Genomic DNA, 21,727 nt, shown 5'->3' with positions numbered 1-21,727 from the left:
CCCCAACTCCTGCTCTCCCAATTCAAAAGCTGCTATTTCAAACTCATCAGTCGTTTCTTACAGTATTTATCTTTCATTTCTAAATAGCATGCATTTATTGTTAGTTCTTGATCTTTTGATTTTATACATTATTATCTTTCAACTATAGACAAGGAGGATTTAACCCTCTTAGGTCTCCTACCACTCACCTCATATTCCCAAAATTGTTTTATCATAATTTTTAGCTACCTCTCTATTCTGTTTTCCACTATTATATAAATGTTTGCAAATGAGCCACATTGCCTCAACTGAAATTACATTTCTTTTTCATGTGAGTTGTCTTTCCTGGATTTAGTAAGTGCCTGTTTTAAAATTTTCATTTTGTATGTACATATTATTAAATTCATCTACAAACTCTTCATCAGTATTTGAAAACCTCCTGTCATATGGTCAAATGCTTCTGGTAATCTATCCATTCCAATTGTTTCCAGGGTCCTCCCTCTGTCCTCCAAGTCCAATGGTTGTACTCTAGGGGTGGCGCACAATTCTTCCCAGGATTTCCCTGGGGTTGCCTTTTGCTTCTTTCTTGTATTGGATCCCATTTTATAGATCCCGTGACTTTTATTTTTCTTGATTATTTTCTCCATCATTTTTGTGGAAAGTGTCTTCCAGGTGCTTCCTGAGAAAGGATAAGTGAGAATTTGCACATCTGAAGACGTCTTTATACTATTTCCACACTTGAGTGAAATTTTGGCTAGGCATAGACTTCTATAGGTAACACAATGTTCTCTCAGCATTTGAAAGGGTTCTTCTGTTGGCTTCTAGCTTGGTATCATTCTGATCTTAGTCCTTTCTATGAGATCTGTCTCTTTTCTCCAGAAGCTTTTAGGATCCTCCCTTTTTCTAGTGCTGGTGTTCTTGTTTTAGGCTTTTTTGCATTCACTGTACCAGAGCACTGGGGGAGCCTTCATTCTATAAACTCACTACCTTCCTTTCTGGGAAAATTTCTCATTTCTCTTTCTAGAATTACTCTAAAGGAGATATCAGGCTTCCCGAATTCATCCTCAAATTCTCTTTTCTGATTACTTTTCTATTTCTTTCTCCTCTCTGAGAGACTTCCTCAACTTCACCTTCCAAATGTCCCTTTATATATTTAAAAATCTTTCATATTTTAATTTCAAGACTTTCCTCTTATTTTCATTTTTGTCTCTCTTTCCCTAATAATATCATGTTCCTGTTTCATGGATGTTACTCTTTGAGGCTAAGATACTCATTTGTTTGTCAAGATTTCTTGGTTCTCTACATTGACTGTTTTCCTTTGTTTTGGGCTCTCTCAAGAGATTTTTCTCATCTGTCTGTTGGTTCTCGACTGTCTATTCAATTTTAAGAGGTTTAAATAAAAAAGGCTATTTAAAATTGTGTGTGATGGGGTAGGGTGAGACAGTACTTGATATCTGGTGGGCTTCAGTATAAAGCAAAAATGGCAAGCTGGATTTTTTTTTATTAGAGATGTTCCTCCATCACTATTCATTAATGGGTCTTCTCTACTTTCAGAGAGGAATCCTGGAATTCTCTAATATCCTTCTGAAACTTTAATATGCATGTGAATCACCTGGGGGAATTCTGTTAAAATGCAGGTTTTGGTTTGTTAAGTCTGGGGTGGGGCCTGAGACTGTGCATTTCTAACCAGCTCCCAGGGGATGCCAGTACTACTGGTTCTTGGATAACAATCTGAGTATCTATCATGGCTCTCATATAAACTTGGCTTCCAGTGTTCTCAAATATGAGCTGGGGAAAGGGCAGGGCCACTAAGGATTTTGATCTCATGAAAACATTTTTTTTTACAATTCCCCACTGAAAAAATGGGCTGGCTAAAAATATTTTCATGGGATTTTTTTTCTCAGCCCCCTTCTGGACCACAAGTCCCAGCAATTTGTGCCAGCTTCCCCCTTCCTTTTTAGCAGCCCTGAGAAGGGGAATGAGGTGGGGAAGGGGTTGTCTCACCATCATTATGTAGAGCTTCATTATTTTCAAAATGGCATTTCGTCCCTACCATCTTTGGTAACTGTTAAACTACATCCCTAAGTCCAGATCTCTTTATTTCAGTTTCTTGAGATGGTAAATGTCCAAGGAGTAGTAGGGAGATCTGGCAGCCTCTAACTGCCCCTTTAACAGATTTTTCAGCCAATTCTACCTTCAGGTCTATTCTCCCAGTTACCACGCCCAACCCTCCTTCAGAGATTATTTGCGGTCTCATACTTCTAAGCCTTTATAGTGGTCTAATATGAATCAGGTTTTTACTGGCTCTTTTTGCGGACTTGTTTTAGCTTTTTCTGATTTGTTCATCCATCTACTTCCAGTCTCCAAAATTTTATTGATAGTCTCATCTGCTATTCCCCCAATCTCTTTGTTCTTGTGGACTTTATTTTTTTTTTTTTATCCTTTTCTAACATATTAATGAAGTTTGGGGGATACATGCATGTGTTTAATTCACACATTCTAACCATCCATCATTAAACTTTTCCAGAAATGTCTCCCTCTCATGATAGAGTACCACAGTGTAGAAGGTAGACTGAGTTTATTTATTTATTTATTTATTTTAAAGATTTTATTTATTTGACAGAGAGAAACACAGCGAAAGAGGGAACACAAGCAGGGGGAGTGGGAGAGGGAGAAGCAGGCTTCCCACAGAGCAGAGAGCCTGATGCGGGGCTCGATCCCAGGACCCTGGGATCATGACCTGAGCCAAAGGCAGACGCTTAACGACTGAGCCACCCAGGCGCCCCAGTAGACTGAGTTTAAATCTGCCTTCATTTCATTGCTTATTTGTATGTTCCTTTTCCTTGTTTTCTTTGTGGTTGGTTATTTTATTATTCCTTTTTTCCTCTTTACTAGCTTGTGAGTTATGTCCTTTTTTTTCATTCTCTTAATGGTTAGTCTAAAAATTATAACAGGGGTATTCTTTTTCAATTCAATTGTGGTACAATTTACATAAAACAAACTACAACTATTCAGTAGTGCGAAGACTTCTGACAAATGTTTCTCCATCACCACAATCAACTTACAGATTGTTTCCATCACTTCCAAAAGTTCCCTCATGCCCCTTTATAGTCAGTCCTCTCTTCCACCTGTGGGCAGCTAGCTACAGTCTTTCTGTCACTATAGATTTTGCGTTTTTAAGGATTTCATGTAATGGAATCATACTTTATGTTACAACAGGTATTCTTGACTAATCAAAGAGTAATATTAGTCTTTGAACTTCTCCCAGACAATTCAAGGACTTTAAAACACTTTAATCCTGGAATTCTCTAATATGCTCTAATCCACTGCTTCTTAACTTTGATTGTATTAGTCCAGGTTATCCAGAGAAATAGTATGTTTGTATGTGTGTGTATACATATATATGCATATATGTGTATATACATATATAGAGATGGGGATATTACAGGAATTGGTTTAAGCAATTATGGAAGTCCAGAAATCTCATAATCTGTCATCTGCAAGCTGGAGAAACAGGAATGCCAGTGGTATAATTCAGTCCAAGTCCAAAGGCCCAGTAACCAGGAGCACCAAGTCCAAGGACAGGAGAAGATGATGTCCCAGCTCAAGCAGAAAGTAAATTTAACCTTCCTCTACCTTTTTGTCCTGTCAGGTCCTCAACAGATTGGATAATGCCCATCCACATTGGTGAAGGTGATCCTGTTAAAATGCATCAAATTATCGATCTATCTTCTGATTTCTTTTTTTTAAGATTCTACTTATTTGAGAGAGAAAGGGAGAGAGAGAGAGAGAGAGAGAGAGAGAAAGCATGAGCAGGGGAAGGGGAGGGGCAGAGGGAGAAACAGACTCCCTGCTGTGCAGGGAGCCCGATGCAGGGCTTGATCCCAGGACTCTGGGATCGTGACCTGAGCCGAAGGCAGATGCTTAACCAACTGAGCCACCCAGCCGCCCCTGTCTTCTGATTTCTGATTTGAATTTTCCTTTCCTTCCTCTTTCTCTACCATCCTATCTATCATTCTGGTTAATGCCCTTTTATTGTCTTAATACCTAATTACTTATACTAAATTCTTCTTGGTTTACCTAATACTGTTCCTAGTTCTAATTTATCCTATATACAATGGGGATAATAATAATAATAATAATAATAATATAATAATAATTTGAGTTAATAAATTGATAAATGAGAAATAGGTCCATATATACTGGACCTATTTGTATATGTGCCCACTGTACCGTTGGAGAAATGCCTCCTGCCCTTGTCCTCTGGTTCTAGTAGTGGACAATGGTCAGACTTCATCAGAGTATCATGTCTTTCTGGTCACAGCTATCAGTTCAGGTTGGCTGAGAGACTGCTAGAGACAGTATCCTGATGACATAATTTGAGTCTCTTGGCTTTGCCTAAAGCCAGATATACTTCTGGACTGTCTGGTTATGTGAGTCAGTAGATTCCTTTATTAAACTAATTTGTTTTCTAAGTGCAACAAAGATTTTTGATAATACAGTATGTAAAGCACTAAGCATACTACCTTCCACGTAAGTGTTAGGTATTATTTTTATTATCCTTATACCCTTGCCATATCCCATATCCAATTCAACCTTTTCTTTTTTTTTTTAATTTTTTTATTGTTATGTTAATCCCCATATATTACATCATTAGTTTTAGATATAGTGTTCCATGATTCATTGTTTGTGCATAACACCCAGTGCTCCATGCAGAACGTGCCCTCCTCAATACCCATCACCAGGCTAACCCATTCAACCTTTTCTTTTCTTAACATCTGCCCATATAGACCAGCTAGAATAATTTCCTTATTATTTCCTGCATATTGTTCCTTTGCCTGGGCTGCCCTGCCACCAACCTAATAACATCATTCTACATTCTTTTCACCAATTCACATCCATCATTATTCAGAATCTGGCTAAAAAAAGCCTCCCATCTTCCATTTGAATAATGGCAGCTCCACACTGTTCACTGCCTTATCTAATTTCTCCTGCATGTTATTTCTAGCTTGCTTCTTGATTGTACATTACTCAAAGCAAGGAAAAATATGATCAGTGGGACCTTTTTAGGTTGAGATTTTGTCATTATTTTCCAAAGCAACTTGTACAGGGTTGGCCACACAGTAAGTGTTCAATAAGTGTCTGCTAGAGGAATAAATGAATGGAATTAAATTTAGAAGGTGTGGTATTCAGTTTAAAGCCTGTTGTTAGCCTAAACTTTTTCCTTTTTCTAAGCAAATATTATATTCTTAAACCATTTCATTATGGTATAAAAATATCACAATGATTCCAAACTCAAACATTCTTCCCATTTATGGTTTCATACTTCTTTTGGCCAAGGTCTAAGGAAGGAATATTCTATTAAAAATAATGTAACAATCAATCAAAACCTATCTTCTCTCACCGTACATATTTTATTAATCCAGTAGTATTGCTTCTGACCCTTCAGAGGTTTCTTGCCTCGGTAAACTAATGATAATAGGAAAGCATTGACAAAGATATCCTGAGATGCTGAAAAAAAAACTGAGGGGGGAAATTTTTATATTCACGTTTCCTCTTTTAGATCTAAATGGTAAAACATGCTCCCACTCCAAATAAGTTAGTTTCTACTCAAAAATGCAAAATTTTGAAAAACAACTATTTGTAAACAAAGGTCTGTGCCTGTGTTTGTTGAACTTAATTGCTATATGGGTTAATGGAAGGGCTGAGGGCTAGTGAATTTAAGCTCTTTAAAATAGCTAAAGATTAAAGTTAATTAAATTTAGTGCCTCTGGGATTTTTGATACATGTTCCAAATTTGTTTTTAATGACATAATTGTCCCATGTTACATTTAAGATTACATCATTGTGAACTGGTTATGTGTGGAGTTACACTAACAGAAACCAATCCCAAATGTCAAAAATAAGTAAATAAATGTCAAAAATGAATGTCAAAAAATAAAAGTTGAGGACGACTGTAATGTTACCATTAAGAAAGTGGAAGTTGAAAATAGAAGGGAAACACTCCGTTGCATAAGGTCTTACTATGAAAACTCTGAATAGAAAGACCTGGAAATCAAATGTATTAACTTCATGCTTTTTCAAGAGCATTTAAATCATTATTTTATACTTAACTGTTGCAAGTGAAAACCAATGCATTTTCCCAAGGTATCTATTCATTACTTTAGTGGAAAAAGATAGCTCCCAATCACACAAATAGGAACTGTGCTAAATAAATTTTGTGAACATTTACCAAGAAATAAAAGTTACTGGTCATATGTATAAATGGATATAGTTCATATTTTAAAAGAAGAAGAAATTCAGTATTCTTGTTTCTTTTAGTCTTCAGGGTTTTTTTTTCCCCCTTAACTAAAAGTAATTGTAATATTCTCTTGCCTCTGGGGCTTTCCCTTTCACAATTAATTATCTTTTATCTACACCTTCCCTCCAAATGATTATTCCCCCTAGCCTTAGAACACTTGACATTAATTCATACTCCTTCATCATCACAGTTTTCAAAACATTGCCCTGCCCTTGCTTAGCTCCACAAGACACTCCCTTTTCTTTCAGAAAACTGGTTAACAGAATTTTGCTATCACTTTGTTATCACTTTTACAAGGTGCTACCATGTAATCAGAAAAAATCTTTGTAATACAATTAGCTTCCTTACTTTCATCAAATTTTCAAATTCAAAACATAATTTTTAAAATTCCTTAGGATAATGAACATCTATACTTCAAAAGTAGCAATATGCTCCGTTTAAACATTTGGGAGACTTGCATCCTAAGACTATCTTTCATCCTCTGACTTTAGAATCGGTGTCCTTGATCATCAGAACCAGGCAAGAAATTGTGAAAAGTCTCACCAAGCTACACCACCAGCGCGGGCAGAGGAAACGCTTTCAAAATATGTCATTCATCTTCACATTTAAAGGCAGTCTATCCATACATCTTTTATACACATCATTAAATATTGGTACTTAAGACTTCAGTCATATGAGGTAAGCTTTCTGATTTATAGGCGAAGTGTGTGGGGGGGGGATGGCAAAGAAGTCGTCTCCTCTTCTATAAATTTACTTATCGAAACAAAGCCAGTGATTACATCTAAAAGTCTGAAGTTGCCATTTGTCAAGAGTCTTTTAGAAAGCCGCTTATTGCATTAAATTAACCGATTCCTAGCCAAACCAGGTTTAAGGAGAGAGTGTTTCCCGTGTCTACAGTGACAAACGAGTTACCAGACGTCCTTAAGTAGACTGTCAAACTTTTATGTTTACTCCTTTTAAACACATAAGGGAGAGAATAGCACATAACGAAAAGTCAGGTTTGTTTCTCAAGAAGGATGTCCTATGGGGAACAAGACGCTCACCTGTACACAACAGAGGGTCTTTTCCGGCTGTCCTCACTGGGGGAGGGGATGGACATCGCTAGACCTTTGTCCTCCGGACCAGAGCACGGCCGGGAAGGGAGGGCGACTTTCTGGGAGTAGTGCAGGTACCTCCACCCCGAGAAACTACAGACCGGTTTTGACTCCGATAACTGCCCTGGCTTAACCTCTGGAGGGGCCCTCTAGTCGGGGAGGGGGTTTGTTGCCCCAAACCGTAGTCACCTCTCCCACAGGGCTAGGGGGAGGGAACGACTGACCACTCTACAGTTAGGGAATCCCCGTCTTTCCCAACCAGACCCCAACGTCCCCCGCTCCCTTGTGGGGCTCGCCCCGCGGCGGGCTGGGCCAGGGCGAGCCTTGGCCACGGCGAGCGCAGACCCCGTCTCTGCTCGGCGCCCCTGCCGCGTCCGCACCGCCACCGTGAGGCCGAGCCGGGGACGGTGCCCCGTGGCGGCGGCGGCTCAGCGCTCCTCTCCGCGCCGCCCCGGCCGCCGCCGCGCCGGGCACGGGCGGGGGGATTTTCTTCCCGTTCCCCCCTCTTTCGCGCTCTCGCTCCTGTTCAGCGGGAGAGCCCGCGGAGCCAGGGAGGGAGCGAGGGAAGGGGTGGAGGTGGCGGGGGGGAGGCCGGAGGGGCGGATCCTGCCTGGGGGCTGATCCCTCCCTCCCCTCGGCCGGGCTCCGTGGCGGCAGCGGCGGCGGCAGCGGCTTCATTCCCCCTCCTCCCCCGGGAGAGGCGGCGGCGGCCGGGCCGGGGCCCCAGCGCGGGCCAGGAGGGGGCACGGCGGTGGCCGCGGAGGCCAGCGCGGGAGGAGGCCGCGCTCCGCTCCCCGGGCCGCGCCGACCTGCTCGACGGCCGGCCCGCCCGCGCCCAGGGGCCCCGAACGGTGGGGCCGGGCCAGCGGCTGAGGTAATGGGGGTGGCAGCGGGGCCGGACAGAGCGAGGGCGGGGGCAGCGGGGCCTACGGGGACCAGGGACTGCGCGGGGGGGGGGCGGGGAGAGTGAAGCGGGGGGCTTCCCGAGCGGGGCGGGGGCGGCGCGAAAGCGCTCTCCTGGAGCGAGGGCGGCGGCGGGGAAGGAGAAGGCGGGTGAGGGGGGAGCTGAAAAGCGAGGACCCCCTCCCGCAGCCGCCATCTTGTTTCCCTCCCCCCCAGCCCTGGCTGGCGAGCCGCCGAACCCCGCCCCCGCCATGTTCTCCAATTGGTCAGACCAGAGGAGGGTTCCACCCCCTGGTCGTCCCTTGGCCCCCCTGTTTCTCCTGACGGGCAAGTGAGGCGACCAATGGGCGCTCGCCTCTCTGCCCCGCTGGTTCGCTGGCGCTAGCTTTCTCTGTCTGAGGGTCGGACTCCGCGTCAGTCTGTCTCTGGCGCGCTCGCCCCCTCCCCTCAGGGGAGGTGATGTTATTTCCCTCCTTTCTCCTCGGAAGGGTCAAGATTCTTCTGGAAGAGGTGCCCCATTATAGGGGCAGGAGCCTTGGCTGGGGTTGTCCCCTGTCTCATGAGTCTCTCGTGGGGTACAGGGGATACAGTGTAATTGCAGAAACTCCTCGTTCTTCGGGGACGTGGGTGGGGTGGGCTAGTGGGGGCTTAGGGGGTGCTGAGGAGACCTGGGGGTGTTGGGGGTATTTGGAGGTGTGTTTGTGGGAAGGGCTGTGTGGGTTGAGAAACTCCCGCCAAAAAATTGGACTGTAAGCTCCTTGTGGGCGAAACTCATTTCCTCAGCAGCAGCCCTTCCCTCTCCAGAATTTGCCCTCCCAGTGCCTAGAGGCTCCGGTAGGTCCCAAGAGGTTTTCCATAGATACTTGCTGCTTGGGTGAGGGCTAACCAAAGCTGCCAAGGCGGTAGCAGGTAGGGAGGAAGAATATACGGCGCTTTAACAAAGGAGGCTCCACACCCTCTGTCTAAACTATTTCAGGTTAGTATTGAGGTAGATTTCCACACCTTTGCAAGGATCTCCCTGCCCATGAGGGCGTGGGGGCAGTGAAGCAGGTCTGTTGGCCTGGGCTACCCCCAGGGAGTTGGCATTTGTCAGGCATGTAGTGGCCAAGGGCCTCTGGAACCTGGACAGAATTGGCTGTGATGATTCTGTTGCCTTTTGTCCCAAATGGGTTGTGTGCCTGCCTGGCACTGTTGCTCAGCCAAGTTGTTTTTTTGTTTGTTTGTTTCAGTCACACTTGGGGATCGGAAAGCCTTTTAAATAAGGATGTTAATAATACCTTTTTTTTTTTTTAAAGATTTTATTTATTTATTTGAGAGAGAGAGAATGAGAAACAGAGAGCATGAGAGGGAGGAGGGTCAGAGGGAGAAGCAGACCCCCCGCTGAGTAGGGAGCCCGATGTGGGACTCGATCCCAGGACTCCAGGATCACGACCTGAGCCGAAGGCAGTCGCTTAACCAACTGAGCCCCCCAGGCGCCCAATAATACCTTATTAACGTATAGAAACCCTGAAGAGGTAGATTTTTTTTTCATTCTACTGGTGGAGTCTGGAGGCACAGAGAGATTAAGTGACTTTCTCCAGGTCACACAGAGCCAAGATTAGGACCTAGACAGTGCCCCAGAGCCTAGTTTTGTACCAGACCATGGCATCTCTGTGGTGTTCTTCCCAGTGAGAGGAGTTCAACACATCATCCGAGTTTGAGTTGTAGCTTTATCACTTAACTACCTTTGGGTTGAGTGACACCTTTCTGAGCTTGTTTCTTCATATGTAAAATGGAGATGATAATATCTATTCTACCTCCCAAACTAGTTGAGAGAAATTTTAAAAGTAAAAGGGATTGGGCCACCTGGCTGACTCAGTTGGTGGAGCATGCGACTCTTGATCTCAGAGCTGTGAGTTTGAGCCCCATGTTGGGGGTAGAGACTCATTAAAAATTTTTTTAAAAAGTAAAGAGGATTTATAGTTTGCAAAAGTGTGCTAAATTATCATCATCATCATCTCTGCTTTATAGATAAAGATGATAGATCCTGCAACCAAGGTGACAAACTCTTTTCTCTTTGAAATCCTCTCACTGTTTCTACTTTTCCAAGTCTCTGCCCACACCTTGGGGCACCATATCCCCTAATGTCTTTCCTGGTAATAACTGCTACCACAGCTCTTTATGAGCTTGTCATGATGTGGGAAACTTTAGGGCTTTCTCCTTGCTGCACGAGGATAGACTAGATGTAAGTATTTGGGGAGAGAGGAACTTTTGAGGTAACAGAATGCATTGAGAGTTTACGTCAGATATTGCCCCAGTCACCTTGGCCGTAGGTCCAATGAGGTTCCCAGATAGGCCACTTAAAACTTAAGTGCCGCTTGGGGGCCACTCCCAGAGCTTCCAGTGTTTCTGCCTAGAGATGTACTAGCCAGTGGGTCCTGAATGCTGCCTTTTCCAGAGAAAACCCTGCATACTGTAGTTTGAAGTCTGTAGACTGTACATAGTAGACATTTCAGGTGCCTTCGCCTCTTCACTCCTGGGCGTGGTCAGGGGATAGGGTTTTTGGTTATTGTAAGATGGGTTGGGAGAGGCTCTAGACCTGTGAGCTTTTGATCCTATGGTGGGACCACTGGTCATGTACAGAGCTTGAAAGTGGATGCTATTCTTGTTTTCTTTTTTTCAGAACCCTTGACCTCCCCCCTCCTTTTGCATAGTTAGCTATCCCACAGCCTTATGTACATCATTAGAACTTTAGATGTCTCCCCATGTTGTATTGTAATGATCTTTTTACTTTTCTGTGTCTTCAATTAGATGGAGCACCTGGAGGGCAGGGATCATGCATGTTGGATTTCTCCTTTCATGCAAGTAATACTTATTGAGTGCTTATTTAGGAGGCAGGCACCATTCCAGGTGCTGGGGATACAGCAGTGAATAAGATAGACAAAAATATTTCCTCTCATGGAGCTTACATTTTAGTGGAAGGAAACAAATATTCATGATAAATAGGCAAATTAGCATAATAAAAAATGGTGAGTGTTAATAGTGAAAAATAAAGTAGAAGGAAAGATTGCTGGTGGCGGAAAGAGGTTTGCAGTTTTAGATAAGAGTGGTCAGAGAGCGGCTATCATTGAGAAGCAGTGCTCGTGAAAAAACTTGAAGGAGCAAGCTGTGTGGATGTCTGAGGGGCAGGATGTTCAGACAGAGGGAAGAGACAGTCTTCCTGGTGGCCACTTGATCAGATGGATGGGTGAATGAGTGCATGCCTGAACCTTCAGCTCAGTCTCCTGGTTTCTCCTTAGGCCTGTCCCCTTGGTTCCCAGGTGCCATGAGGAAGCCTCGCCGGAAGTCACGGCAGAATGCCGAGGGCCGGCGCTCCCCATCCCCCTACAGTCTGAAGTGCTCACCTACTCGGGAGACCTTGACATATGCCCAGGCCCAGCGGATCGTCGAGGTGGACATTGATGGACGCCTGCACCGAATCAGCATCTATGACCCACTCAAGATCATCACAGAGGATGAGCTGACCGCCCAGGATATCACCGAATGCAATAGCAACAAGGAAAACAGTGAGCAGCCGCAGTTCCCTGGCAAGTCCAAAAAACCCTCCTCCAAGGGCAAGAAGAAGGAGTCCTGTTCCAAGCATGCGTCCGGCACTTCCTTCCACCTCCCGCAACCCAGCTTTCGCATGGTGGACTCAGGCAGCCAGCCAGAAGCACCCCCGCTGCCTGCTGCCTACTACCGCTACATCGAGAAGCCACCTGAAGACCTGGATGCAGAGGTAGAGTATGACATGGATGAGGAGGACCTTGCCTGGCTGGACATGGTGAATGAGAAGCGGCGTGTAGATGGGCACAGTTTGGTGTCAGCAGATACCTTTGAGCTGCTGGTAGACCGGCTTGAGAAGGAGTCGTACTTGGAGAGTCGCAGCAGTGGCGCCCAGCAGTCAGTTATTGACGAAGACGCCTTTTGCTGTGTGTGCCTGGATGACGAATGCCACAACAGCAACGTCATTCTCTTCTGTGACATCTGCAACCTGGCTGTACACCAGGAGTGCTATGGTGTCCCCTACATCCCTGAGGGCCAGTGGCTATGCCGCTGCTGCCTGCAATCTCCCTCCCGGCCCGTGGATTGCGTCCTCTGCCCCAATAAGGGCGGCGCCTTCAAACAGACCAGCGATGGGCACTGGGCGCATGTGGTGTGTGCCATCTGGATCCCTGAAGTCTGCTTCGCTAACACCGTGTTCCTGGAGCCCATTGAGGGCATCGACAACATCCCACCTGCCCGCTGGAAACTAACCTGCTATATCTGCAAGCAGAAGGGGCTGGGGGCAGCCATCCAGTGCCATAAGGTGAACTGCTACACAGCCTTCCATGTGACATGTGCACAGCGGGCTGGGCTCTTCATGAAGATTGAGCCCATGCGTGAGACCAGCCTCAACGGTACCATCTTCACAGTACGCAAGACCGCCTACTGTGAGGCCCACTCGCCGCCAGGTGCTGCCACTGCTAGGAGGAAGGGTGACTCCCCTGGGAACCTCAGTGAGGCTGGGGAGGAGGAAGGGCTGAAGGAGGGCTGTGGAGAGGAAGAAGAGAAGGAAGACGTAGAAGAGGAGGAGGAAGATGAAGGCCAAGGCGGGGTAGGTGGCTCCCTTAAGGGGGTGCCCAAGAAGAACAAGATGACTTTGAAGCAGAAGATCAAGAAGGAGCCGGAGGAAGTGGGCCGAGATACGCCCTCCACTGTCCCCATGGTCACTGTCCCACAGATACCCTCTTACAGGTAAGCCTGTCCAGGAGTGCTCCCCATGGACTGATGGTTTCTTCTTGGCCTGGTGTTGGCCCTGAGCCAGGACCTCCTTCCCCAAGCATGGTTGGTGAACGTTTGTTCTCTTCTGTGCCCTCAAATTTAGACTTCTCCTTTGGACCCTTGTCTGGTTTGTGGTTTCGATGGTGCCCTGAGAGCAATGTGTTTCCTTTGCTTCAAGGTGAGACAAACAGTTAAGGTGCTTAGAAACCCAGGTGAAGGGTGTCTAAGGCAGCATTTTTCAACAGGTGTACAAGTGGCATTTGGGACAGGATAATTCTTCATTATTAGAAGAATGTCCCATACAAATTTCAGTGTTTAGCATCCCTGATCTTTGTAACTGCCATTTGCATCCCCTCCCTCATTGCATGGTCTTTGTGACAAACTCAGACACTCCCCGCATATGTTACCAAAACCCCCCGTGGGGAGAGAACTGAGAACCGCTGTTTCAGGGGGTCAGTATGGGTGTCTGCTATCCAGAAAGCTCTGTTCTGGGAATGATGGGGGCTTTGTGTGAGGGGGTGGTGGTGTGGGGAAGATGTGCTATTTCAAGAAGCTTTTAGATTTAGGGGAAAGAGGATCACTCGGTTCAGCTGTATAACTAAGCCACCTTGGTCCCTACTGAGTCTATAGAGGGACCATTGTACCTATTTTTAACCATCAGAGAAGTAGCTGTTGGAGGGCAGAAAAGCAAAAGACCAGAAAGATTTTCCAGTGGAAGCTCATCTCAAGGGTGATAGTCTTTAGAAAGTAAACAGTGTTAGAGCAGGAAGGAATCTTGGAGATTATTGATCTAATGTAGTCCTTGCACCTTCTCCCACACCCCCAGATGAAGAAACGCAGCCACAGGAGGTAAAGTTGTTTGCTCCTTTGTTCACTCAATGAGGTGTTTATTGAGCACTTACTATATGCCAAGTCCTGTTCAAAGGGCTGGAACTAGATGGGAAGCATAGAACCACAAGCTGGGGCTCATAATGCCTCCAGGCTCTGTTCCTGTTGTCTGTTTCTCTTGTTGAAAAGGATAGGGAGAAAAGAGTGCTGGAGGGTAGCAGGGAATGAGTTGTTGTAAGGGGAACAGACAACCAGACTTATCAGTCTGGGAGGGAGACACACGAGTGGAGAAGAACAGGAGGGAGAGGCTTTTGTGGCGAGCCATGGCTGGAGTTAGAATTCAGTCAACTGGAAATGTCTTCTAGGCACAGAGCTGTTGTAGGCTACCCTCCTCCCTGCTGTTGAGTTGCTCCATGATTAGTAACATCTGTAGGGTGGCTGTGCCCTGGGACTAGACTTTTTGGTTGTCATGTCTGCTCTGATAGGTGTGTCTTGCGGGGGCCAGCATAGCACGCTGGCTAAGAAAAAATCAGACAGACCTGCTTTTGAATCCTGCTCCTGTCACTACCTGTGTGACCTTTGGCAGATTACTTCTTTAAGCCTTATTTTTCTTGTAAATGAGCCTCATAGGGTTGTTGTGAGAAGTAAATGAGATGATAGAAGTAAAGCATTTAGCACAGTACCTGGTAAATAGTAAGCGCTCAATAAACGGTGGCTACTGCTGCTGCTGCTATTTTATTATTCTTTTCCCTACCTGCACAGATGCTGTGGGAGCCCACCATGGCCAAGAGGTTGTAGAGGGAGGGGCTGCCTGCAGCTGGGCAGGTGTGCTTGGCATGGGCATTGGTGGGGGATCTGTTCTTTGGGGAAAGGCCTAGGCCTTGATTTTATAAGCTTGGCTTTGGGGCAGGAACGTCTGTGGAAAGGCGCAGGGCCTGGGTGAGCAACGCCCAGCCCACCATGCCCATCCTTAGCTTCTGCTTTCTTGTTTAGCTACATTTATCTTCCTTTCAGTGGAGTGAGATGAAGAGAAAAAGTGGAGGAAACACAACAGGGGCACGGAGGCCTTGCTTACTCTGTGGAGAACCAACTTTGGGACACAGGATGGTATAGCAGAGAGATCATCGATTCACATCCCGCCCAGCTCCACCATCTTTCTACCTGCATTAGTGACTTTGACAGTTCATCCAGCCTCTGTTCCTAAGCTGCCTTTCCATCTTTTGTTACCATGAGACTGTTACCCACCTTGCAACAGGGCTATTAGGATAAAGGTTATAGGCTCTCATTAATTCCTACCCCTTTCACTCCCACCCTCTCCCAACCCCCACATATTATTGTCTTAAATCCTGACCTTAAGAGTTCTCTGTTGGGTTAGTTTAGCCAGCTAAGTTTTCAGATTCTCCATCCTCTTACCCAGTTTTTTTTTTTTTTTCCCCATTTGGTTTAAAATTAGACATTTTTAGGCTGCTGAAATCTTTAATGAAAAGCCAGAGGTCGGACAGCTCCAAGGTGTTGCATGTGAGCTCAGAAAACAGTAGCCTGGTGTACTTTTACTAGTTTCCCTTCCAGCTTGCCTGTGGACTATTCCCTGATCTGGGAGGGACCCTCCCAGCCACAGGGCAGAGGAGGTAGTGACCACATTGCCCACGGTTTACTCAAGTTCCTGCTCTGTTTTGCTGCCCTTATCAAGAGTTCAGGGCAGAGGCCTGTTTCTCAGGAGTCCAGGACCGCAGGAAACAGGGTTCCTGGGAGAGGGTTCTTTTGGAGAATCAGGACTGTAAGGTAGGATGTGGAAAATCAAGTGATATATCTATCTCATGCTGAATCTGAGCTGCTTAACTTTGCTGTCTTTTTTTTAAGCCTTTCTCTGAGGTCAGGCATTTGGCCACTTTATTCCATCTTCCTTTATATATAAGGTTTGGAAATGAACCCAGGGTCTGAAGAGGAGGCTGTAATCAGGGCTGCCCACTGACCTTGTCTTTCACTTCCCTGTGCCTCTGCTCAAGGTTGAACAAGATCTGTAGTGGTCTCTCCTTTCAGAGGAAAAACCAGTTCATACAGCGGCTTCACAACTACTGGCTCTTAAAGCGGCAGGCACGGAATGGCGTCCCCCTCATCCGGCGCCTGCACTCCCACCTGCAGTCCCAAAGAAACGCCGAGCAGGTAGGTGAAGTGATTGAAGGTGGTGGAGGACGTGGAGTGTGAAGGAGAAGGAGGGATGGTTGGGACACCCTCCCTGAGCCCTCTGCAGAGCCTTTGCCTATAGGTGGTCACCCCTCCAGGTGGCATCTCCCAGGAATGACCTCCAGCACGTAGAGCTCTTGGGACCAGACAGCAGCTCCTTCTGGATGGGAGAGGCTTGACTTTGAAGCAAATTCTAGGGGAGAGTGAAGAGCAAGCCCAGCTTTCCATATATGTGGGGAAAACCTTGTAGACATGGCAGAAAGGAAGAAGTGGGTTGAATGAGGGCCAGGCGGCTGCGTTGCATGAATTAGGACAAGGAGCACTTTCCTTAAGACACTATATTGACATCTGCCAAAAAATGTTTCATAGAAAACACACAAATGTGCCATCTAGGTTGTAGCACAGAGCCTGGCCAGTTGTGGTGGCCTTTTAGCCATAGAGAGCTGCTTCATGTTTAGTGTTTTCTGAATTGGTTGGAGGCCTCCTGAATTTTTTTATTTTTTTACTGTTTTTTTTTTTTTTACCCTCTTTAGTTCTTTTTCCCTCTTCACTTGTTCCATTACTTGGGCCTTTTAATATTTCCACACGGCCACCCCGGAGATGAAGCAATCTTTTACATGACTCTGATGCCCTCTGAGTTCTGATTTCACTTTTGCCTTTTGTAACTAAAGTTCTGAAGTGCAAGTCTGTGTCTGGTCCCTCCTTGTAGTGGTCTGCCTGCTCCCCTATAGGCTCCCCTAGAACATCAGCCACCTCCTCCCAGCCCAGCGAGCCTTACCTCACATTCTCACCGTATTGGCCATTAGGCTGCATTTGACACCATGGATCACCTTGTCTTAAGAGCTTCTCTATGACCCCATTTCCCTCCTCCTCTATGACCCCATTTCCCTCCTCCTCTATCCGGCTGACTGCACCTTGTGCTGACCTGACGTTTTACTCCTCAGTAGTAACAGTCCCAGGGGCTCCACTGCCTGCCCATTTGCTGGGAGAGCTTGTGCGCTCTTACAGTTGTAAATAAGTGTGGCAATAGCTCCACGTTTCTTGTCTTGTCCTCATCCCTTTTTTCTGCCCTCACTCCTTGGGGCAGGGGAACCACAGATGTCCATGTAGATGTTGTTTCCTAGAATTCAGATATTGGAAACCATTCATTATCTTCCTTCCTCTCGGTAAACATATTTTTCCTTTTTTTTTTTTTTTAAGATTTATTTATTTGAGAGAGAGAGAGAGCAAGGGGAGGGGCAGAGGATAAGAATCCTCAAGCAGGCTCTCTGCTGAGCGCAGAGCCCAACATGGGGCTCCATCCCACGAGCCCATGACCTGAGCCAAAATCAAGAGCCGGACCCTTAACCGACTGGGCCACCCAGGTGCCCCTCCCCATTATTGACATGGAACCTTCTCCCTCCTGACCTCAGATATTCCCACTCTTGGAGTTACTTTTGATTCTTCTCTCCATAACAAGCCACAGTCAATCATCCCTTATTGCTATTTTGGGGGGAATGTATCAGTATATGGTCTTTTGTCTCCATTCTACAGCTCCCTTGCTCACCTATGCTCCAGTTTCAGCAATAGCTTTCTGTTTCTTCCACCTCTAATTCTTTCTTTGCTGTGCAACTGATACTGTCTTACTCACACACCATTTTCCAGAATATATTCCTTTTCCAGAACATATTTCCCCTCTCCAGGCAGGCCACATCTGGGTTCCTTTGCCTGGATTTGAGGCTTCTTATCAGCTAATCCTGGATATTCCTTGGCTTTTGTGGTTCTCCAGCTTATCTGCTCTGGCCAGGCCATTTTTTTCACGAAGCAAAGAATCATTAATTCTGCCTTCACACTTCTTCCCTGTGGTCTCTTTGGTTCCAGCAGAGGCCTTGCTTACTGTTTTGTTCACCTATGTCCATCACCATGTGAAACCCTAGTAAGATTGCTTCTGTGGGAAGCCTTCCCTGACCCAACCCCAACCCACTCAGATCCTCTCTATTTTATATCCTTTCAATAGTTTATCTGTTGAGTTTTTATTATATTTGTGCTACTATGCCCTTGTGTGTCAAAACTGGGCCTCTTCCCCCAACTCTACTGTAACCTCTTCTAGGGCAGGAATCACGTTTTTGGGTGCTGGTGGTATTTTAAAGTATGTTCAGGTCAGCTAGTACAAGCTTGTAGTAAGAACTTCACTTTGTTTTCTAGCCAAGTGGCAGCTCTAGGGTGAAATTCTTTCCACCTCAAGGTATATGTTAGTTTCCTTCTGAAATTCTTTCCAGCCCTGAGGGGCACAGCTGCACCCTGGTATCCTCGGGGCTGGGAGAGGGGGAGCAGTCCCAGCTCTCACTCCAGCCGTGGTTATCACAGGACAGTTAAGAAATGTTGCTGCAAGGCTGGGGGAGCGCAGGAGGAAGGCATGGGGTGGAGAGGAGGCAGAAGGGCTCTCAGAAACGTGGGTCAGCCAGGGTGCAGGGCCCTTACCTGCTGAGACCCTGTGAGTCTGGAACAGGGAGAGAAGTCTGGGCAGGAGACAGGCCTCCAGCTCCTCCTTCCTTTCCCTTTCTTCCTGCAGCGGGAGCAGGACGAGAAGACAAGTGCAGTGAAGGAAGAGCTAAAATACTGGCAGAAGCTCCGGCACGACTTGGAGCGGGCGAGGCTGCTGATTGAGCTGATTCGGAAAAGAGAGAAGCTCAAGCGGGAACAGGTGGGGAAGAGCCGCCAGCCCCAGGGCTCTTGTTCAAGGTCTTTTTCTTCCACTGTCGGTGTGGCATCAGGAGAGCCAGGAGCCTCCGCCTGGTGTCCATTTCTTCCCCTTCCTGCCCAACACTGGAGGCTCCAAGGCCTGCTAGTCTGTATTGAGTATGATGCTGCACATGGCTTCTAACTGCGGGGATTTAGCATCTGGTGGCCTCATGCGGAGGCTTATCATCATATGCCTGGGCTCATCCCTGGAGTTTGCTGACTCAGAAAATCTCAGACGGAGTCTGGTCTTAAGTATTTTGAAAAGCTTCTCAGGACATTCTGATGGGCATCACTGCTGGCCTGGGAGCTTCTGAGGGTTTTCACTTGGCCCTTAAAACACTTACGGTCTTGACTCATTCAGATTTTCCAATCTAGCCAAGGAGGGTCTAAGCCTCTAAGCATGGGGAATGTTGAGGCAGGTTGTGTAATGCAGGGGTTAGGAATATGAGCTGTGGCATCAGACTACCTGGGTTTAAGTCCTGGTTCTGTCACTTAGTGCTCGTGTGACATTGGTAAGTTGCTTAATCTCTTTATACCTCAGTTTCCTTGACTGTAAAATGGGGGTATTAATAGAACCCACATCATAAGGTTGTGAAGAGGAGATGTCTTAGTATATATAAGGAGCTTAGAACAGTGCCTGGCACGTAGTAGGGGCTATAGAAGTGTCAGCTGCTGTCCTTCTCATCATTATTGATAGTCTTTGCCTCCCTGAAGTGTCCACTGGTGCACTCTGCACATGGCAGAGAGTAAATACTATTAATTGAATAAATGACAAGCCAAAACTGTTCTCTCTAGTCTAGGAATAGCAGCTGTTACTTGTATGCCTCAGAGGCCTGGGTTAAAGATGTTCCTTTCTTTCTCCAAACCCTCCTTCACTGTTCAGCCCCAGCACGAGTCCTTCTTGCAGAGGCCTGTAAGCCTCCATTTCCACCTCTGAGACTGGGCAGCTTTTGCCATACCTAGTGTGTGTGGGTGGCATGGAGGGCATCTCAGGACCTTCTCCATGGATTCAAACTGTGCCATCCCAGGCCTGGTCCCACAGCTGAGCTTTGCTTCTTGCCTCTGTTCAGAGAAATAAAAGGGAAAAGGAAGCAGGCAGGCCTGTTTTGATGTCACCAGGATGAAGGAACATTTCATAGCCTAATCCATGGCTTCCCAACCTTGTAACATTAGGGCATACATAGAGAATCACATTTGTGCAACATACTATTGTAAATGCACAAGGCTGCTGCTGCCTGAGGAGGTGAGCTCCAGGCCCTGGGCCAACCCAGGTGCCCTAAGGGCCGATGGGATCAATATCTCAGCATACTAAGTGAGAATTCTGGCCCAAATCACATTTTAAATCATCAGTGTGCTCTTTGAACGAAGTCAGACCTGGGTTCAAATCCTGTCTTGTCGGGTTAGTGACTCCTCATACTCTTTCCGAACCTCAGATTCCATATTTGTAAAATGGGGAGAATAGCCATTTCTCCCTCAGGGTTACTGTGATGATTAACTGAGGTAATCTAAGTAGAGAGGCAGTGTGGCAGAGTGGTCAAGAGCACACACCGGAATCAGACTATCTGGAACTGAATCCCTATTCTGCCCATTATTGGCTGTGTAGCCTCAGGCCAGTTACCTTGTCTCTCTGTGCTGCCGGTGCCTCTTTGTAAAATACCTCATCTGTACCTACCTCATGTACTTGTTATATTACATAAAATGTTTAGAATGTCACTTGGCATTTAGAAAGGACTATGAAAGTGTTAACTTAGTATTGTAAGTTTTTGGTATGGTGCTTGATACATAGGAAACAGTCACAGAGTGGTAGCTGTTGGTCATTATTTCTAGGCTGAGGGCTGGGTGATTGCTCCTCATATACTGGTCAGCTTAATATCCTGTGAAAATTTGTTGAACGTGATTGGTGATAGTCATCAAGAAGAAGTCGGGTGCCTCTTTGCAGGGGGTGTTCTGATCTCTTTCCACCTCCACAGGTCAAGGTCCAGCAGGCTGCCATGGAGCTGGAGCTCATGCCCTTCAACGTTCTGCTGAGGACCACACTGGACTTGCTGCAGGAGAAGGATCCGGCACATATCTTTGCCGAACCTGTCAACCTCAGTGAGGCAAGTTCCCTCACCACTTCCCGAGCAGTGAGCCCCTCCTGAACTAGAAACAGGGTCTGAGTAGGCCAGGAAGGGGTTGGGCCGCAGGGTGGACAAAACCTGGGGGTTTCTGGCAAAGCTAGTAGACTTGCCCATGGTGAGGGATCAGCAGGCCAAGAGGAGGCCAGGGCCCTGGGGCTCTGCCTGAGCCAGCGTGCCAAACCAGAAAACGGGGTGGTAAGAGTGCCGGTGAAGGGTGCACCTGTTTGGCTAGTAAATGGTTGTTGTAATTGTACAGGTTTTATATGTTTAGGTTCCAGATTACCTGGAATTCATATCCAAGCCAATGGATTTTTCTACTATGAGGCGGAAGCTGGAGTCTCACCTGTACCGCACCTTGGAGGAGTTTGAGGAGGACTTTAACCTTATAGTTACCAACTGCATGAAGTATAATGCTAAAGACACAATTTTCCACCGAGCAGCTGTCCGCCTGCGGGACCTGGGAGGGGCCATCCTGCGGCATGCCCGGCGGCAGGCAGAGAACATCGGCTATGACCCCGAGAGGGGCACCCACTTGCCTGAGTCACCCAAATTGGAGGACTTTTACCGCTTCTCCTGGGAAGACGGTGAGAAGCCTGGATGGGTGGGGAGAAGAGGGACCAGGAGGAGGCACAGGGACAGAGTTCAGCCAGCCAGGGATCGGGGTGGGCCTTGGAGCTATATAGGGTAGACACGAGGAGGAGAGCTGAGGGTAGGCACAAGCTGGGATATACCTGCTTGTGGCTGCAATAGTTCCAAGAGTTAAAGTTGAACTAATTCGCCGAGTATTTCTTGAGTGGCAGGACAGGGAATCAGGT

General features: G+C 46.5%; 1 protein-coding gene across 5 annotated transcripts in view; it reads left to right on the top strand.

Moving 5' to 3' along the window:
* Positions 1 to 8,076: 8,076 nt before the first annotated feature.
* Positions 8,077 to 21,727, top strand: part of BRPF3 (bromodomain and PHD finger containing 3) — a 34,385-nt gene continuing 20,734 nt past the window's right edge. For 4 of the 5 annotated variants that reach the window (XR_013441279.1, XM_078055408.1, XM_036097017.2 and 1 more), the window contains exons 1-6: positions 8,077 to 8,248; positions 11,556 to 13,032; positions 15,894 to 16,050; positions 18,623 to 18,754; positions 20,763 to 20,891; positions 21,184 to 21,496. Coding sequence is in view for 4 of the 5 variants with exons in the window: in XM_078055408.1 (XP_077911534.1) it covers positions 11,582 to 13,032; positions 15,894 to 16,050; positions 18,623 to 18,754; positions 20,763 to 20,891; positions 21,184 to 21,496 (2,182 nt within the window). In the remaining variant the exon portion in view is untranslated. The remainder of the gene's footprint in view (positions 8,249 to 11,555; positions 13,033 to 15,893; positions 16,051 to 18,622; positions 18,755 to 20,762; positions 20,892 to 21,183; positions 21,497 to 21,727) is intronic. The other variant, XM_036097026.2, reaches the window with a different exon arrangement.

This window comes from Halichoerus grypus, chromosome 9 (genome assembly GCF_964656455.1).
Source record: "Halichoerus grypus chromosome 9, mHalGry1.hap1.1, whole genome shotgun sequence".
Lineage (NCBI taxonomy): Eukaryota > Metazoa > Chordata > Mammalia > Carnivora > Phocidae > Halichoerus > Halichoerus grypus.
The sequence above is the reverse complement of the archived record's forward strand: the minus strand, read 5'-3'. Positions and strand labels throughout refer to the sequence as shown.